Source organism: Neopelma chrysocephalum, unplaced genomic scaffold (assembly GCF_003984885.1).
Source record: "Neopelma chrysocephalum unplaced genomic scaffold, ASM398488v2 Primary Assembly neopelma1_103b, whole genome shotgun sequence".
Taxonomy (NCBI): domain Eukaryota; kingdom Metazoa; phylum Chordata; class Aves; order Passeriformes; family Pipridae; genus Neopelma; species Neopelma chrysocephalum.
The window spans coordinates 157,999-165,913 of record NW_020897767.1 but is presented as its reverse complement, the minus strand read 5'-3'; the positions used below and the strand labels follow the sequence as shown (position 1 = coordinate 165,913).

Genomic DNA, 7,915 nt, shown 5'->3' with positions numbered 1-7,915 from the left:
GAGCTGAGGGACAGTCACTGCAGGGACGGCCCTTGGAGCTGAGGGACACTCACCACACACACTGAGCCAGCTGGGGTTCCCTCCGGTGTATTAGGAGCACTTAACTCTCCCCCCTGTCCTGGATTTTTGTGTGTGTGGCAGGGACGGTCGGGCCGTACCTGGAAGGGCCTTTACCCCCCTGCAGTCAGTGACCTGGGGCAGGTACTGGCCTTCCTGGATTTCCATGACACTAAACTGCAATTTGTGGTCTTGCAAGTCTGCAAGTAAGTCCTCATGAGGCGTATCTGTGACTGCAGAGGGCTGGGGTGGCAGCAGTGATTTGAACCATGCATGTAGTGAACAAGGCGGTTCAAGTGGGTGCCTTTATTCTGTCAGGGATTCAGCTGAGCTCAGTGCCTCAGTTTGCAGTTGGCTTTATTTAGTCTGAGTGTGTTGGGTTTGGTTTTGTGTTGTAGGGTTTTTGTTTTTTGGTTTGAGGTTTGGGGTTTTTTTTTGGTAGGGGGCATAAAGGGGGATGTTCCTCCTTACTTTCTTTTTTTCCTTTAAAAATACATGTTGATCTAAATGTGGAAATTAGTAAAGATTTTGGCACTTAACTGTTAGATTACACGGCTAACAGGGCACTTATGAATATCTAAAAATTGAACTCCGTATTAAAACTTTGACATAGCTTTCCATTGCTTTGAAAAACAAATTACAAAACAGCTATGTAGTACATCCCAGAACTTAAAATATCCTCCTGAAGAGGGAGAAAGGGTTTCTTTCAGGAGAATATTTTAGATAACTTTGTTCAGAATTGAATTTTCACACATGCCTCAGAACTTAAATTGTTATTGTTAGGTTGCCTGTAGCTTAATTAGTGCTAATTGATTTTGTGATTGGCAGATATCTTAATAAAATATAATTAAACATGTTGGAACACAAGTAGTATGCAGCTGGTTCTTATCTACATTACTTATTCTAGAATACCTTGAACTAATCGTGAAATCTTTATTGCTGTTAGTGATATTGTTCAAAAACCTGAAAGTGTTTAGATATTGGTTTGGTTTTCTTTTTTATATTTACAAATCTCAGATGTAATAGTTTCTGGGGAAGAATGCATATAACACAGTGAGGTGTTAAGATTTAGTATAGTTAGCAGTGACTGAAACCCCTCTGATTTCTTGATTATGGTATCTGGAAGTTGGTTCAAGTCTGCCATGACACAGAACTCTGGAGCCTTTGCTGGATCTCTGTGGCTACTCCTGTGTGTGCATGTGTACAAGTGAAGCATGGAGTTACCGGTTAACAGTTATCTGGGATAAAAGTATTCTTTTGTTCTCTATGTAATTTTGTAGATATTTTTACTAAAATTGTACTTTCTTCTTGCAGTTAAAGCTGGAGGTATGAGAGTGTCTAAAAAGCAAGAAAATGGACCTGTTGAAAAAAACGCTAAACCTGCAGGAAAAGAAAAGTCAAGGTACTGCACTGCAGGGCCTGCTCCACTCTGCCCCAGAGTTACAGTTCGTAGGTAATGGCCTTTGAACAGAAAGAAAACTCTTAGTCTTGGGGAGTTTAATTCTTAAATTAACTTGTGCAAAATATAGATAAAAGGCAACTTTGAATTAAGTATCAACTTTAAAAACAAACAAACAAACAAAAAACCCCAACAAAACAAATTCAAACCCCAAGGACGGTGCCTTGCAATGAAAGGCAAAGGCTGAGTCTCATCTTTATTGTCATGTGTTATGGAAGAGAAATTAAAACAGTGTTGCTTACCTATGCCTAATAAAGAGATGGTCAAACAGTTTCCAGTGAAATCAGAATTAATTTTAGGCCATCCACATTCTGAAGGAAATTAAACCTACATTGCCCACCCCCAACAAAGAGTCTGTTATGTCCTGTATAGGCTGTAGCCCATATTTTAATCTGAAATGTAATTTGGCTTTCTCTGTTTGCTACTTCATAAGGGTAATCAAGCTGTTTTGCCCCAAAAATGAAGGCATGGTTCTACTTGTGAATAAAGTAGCAGTGAGGGGTTGATGTCTTCATTAAAACAAGTATTTTTCTTACAGCTTTTTCAAACACAGACTGAACATTTTTCTAAAATATATGCACTTTTCTTAAATGTCACTTAACAAATAGTTAAGTTGAACATTATAGGGATATGAGGGTATAATTTGAATGACTTGTGGTGTTCCTGAAGTTTTGACTGATTGTGGGGTTTTTTTGGAATTAGCAGCTTTTGATTTTCACTTACTGCCAGTTGTCTGGGTGTAATTTTGCTGCTGTCTTTTTTGTAGTTGTAGTTACCTGATGGCATAAACAGATCTTGAATAACTTGTAATTGTCAGTGTAGTAAACTGTTGATTGCTGAATTGCAATGTCAGTAGGAAATGTCTTGCCTGATCCATAGAATCATTAACTTAACTAAAGCAGTCTCTGCTTTTTCAAGAGTCACATTTACAGTATCTGGTTTTCATAATGATTTTTCTCTACTCCATTTTAAGCTACAGAGGTGTCAGTGGATATAATGATATCATCAGAAGAATGTGCAATCCAAAGTGCTTTCTGTTGTTCAACTAAATTATTTCATATCCACAGATTGTTTATTTGTGGAATATTGGTAACATGGTGGTCTTCATTAGAATATGGAGAAGTTAACGGGATAATCTTGTGAAAAAAGTTCTTGCTTGACAAATAGCTGCTGTGAAAGTAAACACTCCCTAAAAGCAGCGGGTGAATTTTTTTCATGGGTCTGGGTTGGAATCAAGAAAATTACAAAGTTGGATTTTGTAATTCAGGATATTAGTGCTCAGCTTCTGTGAAGCTACTCCACAGTGTACAAAAAAAATCCTTTTTGAGATATTTGATGATATTTCATGTACAGATTTTTGAATAAAATATCCTGTAACACAGATTTTATGGTGTTCCATTCTGAAAAGCATGCCTTTTTTTTGATATTATATCATCTTTAATGTGATTAAAGGATTTAGCTCCAAGACCTAAATTTCTATTGCAAAATATTTTGTATTAAGTCTGAAAATCAAAGTGACAAAGTGTTTCTGTGAGATGGAATTGCTAAATACTTTTTTCTTCTGCTTTACAGTGCTATTGTCAGTTTTTCAAAACCTCAGAACATGGGTGTCTTGGTAACAGAAGCACTGAGCAAAGTAAGTAAGTCTGGAAGAACAAGTCAGGGGTTCTCTATAAAGCTAAGCATTACAAACAGTGAATTATCCTTAAGCTGCTGTCATCTGGCAGCTGCAGGTTTATCATCTGCCACTAAATGTTGTTGAAATAATTTGTTTCTGTAGTGGTTGTGTGGTTGGGGTGCTCCATGTCTAAAAAGGACCTGCCCTCTTTCTGCTGGGGGTGCAGAGTTACACCTGGGCTTTGCCAGAGCCCATTGCACAGGCAGCTCTCTCATTTGATCTGGCACTCACCAGCTCCTTGTTATACACTTGTGGTCTTCAGATTCTGCAGTATCCAAGAGTTTCTCATCCCTTGAGCTCAGTAAAACATGAGTTGCATCATTTCAACACGAGCCTTTCATCAACAGATGTGTTTATAGCTTTAGTCTGTAGATCTTGATTTTTGGCTTAGACTTATTTAAGAAGAACAGATTCAACTGATCTGTTTCTTTTCCCCTTGTCCCCATCCCCTCTGTTCTGGCCTACCATTTCCTTCTCCTGCTGGTTTCCAGAATCTCAAACATGAAGCTTCCTCAGTAGTTTAGAAAGTGATAATTAGATACTGCAATGATGATGATTTTGAATCTGGGAAAACGAGAATTTGAATCAACTCACTGTTAACTCTGGAATATCGATTATTTGCTGTGCTTTCCTTATCTTGGCAGCTCATTTTATGAACTTCTAAGAAAGGCAAAAAAAATAAAAGTTCACTGAAGATAGTCAGACTAATATCACTTTGAAAACAGAAATATAACTAAATGTACTGAATCACCATGAGTTTTATCTATTGATCACTTGAAATTTTGTGGATTTAAGTTTTACTGCTGTTTTTAAACTATATGATGAAGTTTAGGAAGAGAATAATTGAAAAACTGTTCTGTCACAACCTTTTTCTCCCTCGTTTAATGTTACAGATGAGCCACAAAATTCGTGCAGCAGCATTACAAGTGGCTCACCAAAAGCCACAGCCTACCTTGGAGAAGTTCATACTGCCTAAAAGAATTTACATTATTCAACAGCCACGGAAATGTTAAGATACTTGTTAAAGCATTCGTTTACTTAAAAGTGAGTTCCTATTTTATATAGCACTTAGTACACTGTGGTGAAATGCTCAAAAGCTGTATGCCTTGTATCTTGCTATGTTTCTGTTACTGACAATAAAACATTAGGAGAGTTACTAAATGTACTCAGGATTTATTGCAATATCATGGCTTCTGTCTAACCTGGTGTTTCCAGTGTGTAATAATTGCTCAATGCCAAAAAGTCTTAACAACTTCACTTACTGAGTTTTGACTGAAGGAATGGAAACTATCAGCCCTGTTGTTTTTTGTTTGGGTTTTTTTTTAAATTTAATGATAGCAAAGCTGAAGTGAACATGATACTACGAAAGCAGGTCATGACTGAAAGGCACAGGGTGTGCTGAATGCATGCCTTAGGCTTTTACTGCATGATAAGTAATTCAGAAAGTCCTGGGAAAGATTTCCATGCAGTGGAAAGAAATATTTCTTGCTTACATTCCTTTCTGTAGGGAAATCCAGCTCCTCTTCAGGGATCCAGCAAGCAGGAAGAACTGAATGGGAACAGTCTGTTTGAACCTATTTGGGGCTGGGGCAGATGAGTGAAGGAAGTACCTGACTTGGAGCTGAACCCTTTGGATAGGAGGGCAGGTACCAGGGAGGAGCCAAGGTGCAGAGAAGGCCATGATTTGAGTGTGGAGTTAGGGTTGGTAGAATGGGGGATGAGTCTGAGCATGGACTGGTAGCAGTGGGGTCCTGGGGGGTCAGGCTTAATAATGGGAAAAGCAAGTGTAAATGGCAGTGCAGGCAGTTCCCCTGAGCCATGTCCTGCTCACACTGACAGCAGGGATGAGAGAGAGCCCTGCTCTGGCCATGGGGTGATAGTCCTGCTGTGTGCTGAGTCCTCAGAGCTGGCACAGAGGCACACACACACAGGCACACCTATGGTTACACTCTCAGGCCAACAGCAGATCTTCACTCCATGCTTTAAGTTGTTCTTGGCTTCCCCTTTCTCCGTTTCAGTTTCAAGGTGTAGTGTCCCAAGAAGTCCTGGCACATGCTGGGTGGGCAGGGGGGCTGAGCTAGGGGTGGGACTTTTACTATGATGATAACTTAACAAACAAAGTCAATGGCTGGGGCAAGTTCTCACCACAGAACCAGTCAAGCCTGGATATATAATATCCTGGATAAGAAGAGTGTTATCTTGTTTTCCCCCTTTCAAGGACCTAGGCCATCAGTTTTCTGTTTTCTACATTCCTGTGGCTGTTGCTTCCATTGCTTAACTGCTTTGTTCTTTATCTTGTTATTTGGAACTTTGCTCCTGCTATTCATCAATTTTCTACTTTCAGACTTATGATTCTTCTTATACATATTGTAAGTCTCACTTTGCAGCCATCACGTGTTTCCTGAAATGAATCACAGGGATGATAAGGTAAGTCAACTGCCTCATGATTTCCTAAGTGTGAATATACAGTGCTACAGTTAAGACAAAACTTATTAGTATTCGGAGAAAAACAAGTTGTGTCTCTTGTTCCTCTGGGAGAAGTGAGGGTTTGTTTGCCCATGTAGCCAAGCTAAGCATCCTGCACAGGGAGCCCTTGGGAATGGTGAGCACATTGGCTTAAGTGCAGAAGTATTAATCTGCATTACTAATTCCACCCGTTTAAGAAAACAAGATGGATTAAACAACACTTGTTGCTGATCTGCATTTTTGATCACATACGGTCCAGTTTCAAAAATTTGAGGATACAAAATTTTCTCTTCCTCTTTGATTGGGGCAAATCTAGTTGTTTTGGTTTCAGTAATATCTATTTTGAATTTAAATGTTAGTCCCACATTATGGTGATCCCAAAGGCATACCACAAAAACCAGGTTTAACCAGGGTAGAATTGTACCAACAGTCCCACCTTTTGGCAGCAGAAAATTTGCAATCTTTTGCTCTTGGTTCTGTTGTTCTGTTAGACATAGCAGTCTGTGTGGCTTTCTCATGTGTAGATCCACTGATCATTCTGGAGCCTGTCTGAATTTTTTCTTGGGTCGTTCCCCTCAGGAGAAGAACCCAACTATTTCTGTCCCACCCCCCCCCCATGTTCTGAGTACACTTCAGCTCCATGCATAACCAGAGTAGCTAAATTGTACCGTAAAATTCACACTTCATGTGAAAAGTGATACTCAAAAAATGTTTATATTGTCAGTGGATCATCTTTTCATAGTGTCCTTTCCACATGGCTGTCGGTGTTATCCTGGACAACAGCAGCAACACAGTTTATGGATATTGAAGTCAGGTATGGGGTTTGGCAAGCAGCTGGTTGTGTTTTTGTATCCTGTGTAGCACACTTCCACTCCCCAGGCTGGCTCTGTGGCAGGGAATATCGATAGGAATGTCAGTGATCAAACAGGGCTTGAGTTAAAGCTGTCCATGTGTCAAATGATTATTCATGCTTTCAAGGCCAAAAATAGCACAGTGCATCTAACATACCAATGGCTGATACATGCTTCCTACAGAAAGAATATTAGTAAAATCTTCAGAATTCTAATCTTTGTCCTTGTTGTTTCTGAAGAAAACCAATAGCCAGTGCAAAGTTGCAGGATCTGATTCTCGGGGCCTCTGTGACCATTACTTTCCATAAAGTTGAGTGTTATTTAGCTGTTCAAAGCAGTACATTCAGGGAGGGATGACATGCTTGGTGCAGAAGGGAGCTATAGGATATCCCCTTTGTCCCATAAATCAGGCAGCTGTACAGTCATTGCTGTGGATGGGACAACTGCTGCTGCAGGGAGGTGTGGGAGTGCCCCACGGCCTGGCACAAAGCAGGCTTTGATGGAAAGGATCTTCCAGGTACTGCCTGGGGAAACCTTTCAGGGGTAAAAAGAGGCCCTAACAAGAATTTGGGAGGTCTAGTTTTGATAAACTCAGTACCGTGGGTTTACTAAATGTAAAGCAGGTGCAAGCTCCTCTTCTGCTGTAGGATGGATCTCGTGGAGCAGGAAATCCTGGCAAGTGATCTGTTCCATGTCCTGCTCTGTCAGGTGCTGTCCCCTGTGGGGGCATTACAAGAAGTGTTTCCTACTTGCTTTTTGTGTCAGTAGCACTTACTGGTCTTTGGAGGGATTCTGAGAGATTTGTATAGACAACAAACTAAACTGTTCTGCTTAAATATATTTTATAATTAGGAACCTTCTTAAATATATTTTATAATTAGGAACTGTATATAATTAAGAGCACTTTTCAACAAAGGCACTCTTTTCTTCACCTGTTGTATTTTGAGAGGTGCACTGTCAGGTGCGTTATTTTCTCTGATTTATTTACCTCTTTATTAAGTATCCTGCTTACAGTAGCATGCTTAATAACAAGAGCTAAGCAGGAAACAAAAACTGTATTTTGAACTTCTAAATAGTAGATAACTTCATTTTTCATCCTGTTTGTGCCTTCCATTCTGTGTCATTTCAGTTTGTGTTTGCCCCATCATTGATGATACTGTGATGAACCTGTTGTGCTTTCTGTTGTAAGGAGTTTATTTAGTTCGAGCTTAATACTCTGCTTTCATTATTTAAATATGAATTGCCACTAAGTTCAGAACATAAGGAACAAAAAGAGTAGGTTTGCTAGAATAATCAAGCCCCTGCAGGAAGCTTGTTTTCAGGCTTTTCAAGGACTGTTCCCAACAGTGGAGGCATTACACGACAAGGATATGCTTTCAGGAAAGTATTTCTGCTGCTGATCTT

The 7,915-nt window shown here is 39.7% G+C and overlaps 1 protein-coding gene across 4 annotated transcripts in view; it reads left to right on the top strand.

The window, feature by feature from the left end:
- The window catches only part of PKP4 (plakophilin 4), a 53,796-nt gene extending 49,441 nt beyond the window's left edge, over positions 1-4,355 (top strand). For 3 of the 4 annotated variants that reach the window (XM_027695823.1, XM_027695822.1, XM_027695830.1), the window contains 3 exons: positions 1,372-1,510; positions 3,089-3,152; positions 4,088-4,355. In XM_027695823.1, coding sequence (XP_027551624.1) covers positions 1,372-1,510; positions 3,089-3,152; positions 4,088-4,207 — 323 coding nt within the window. In that variant the 3' untranslated portion in view covers positions 4,208-4,355. The remainder of the gene's footprint in view (positions 1-1,371; positions 1,511-3,088; positions 3,153-4,087) is intronic. The other variant, XM_027695825.1, reaches the window with a different exon arrangement.
- Positions 4,356-7,915: the final 3,560 nt, after the last annotated feature.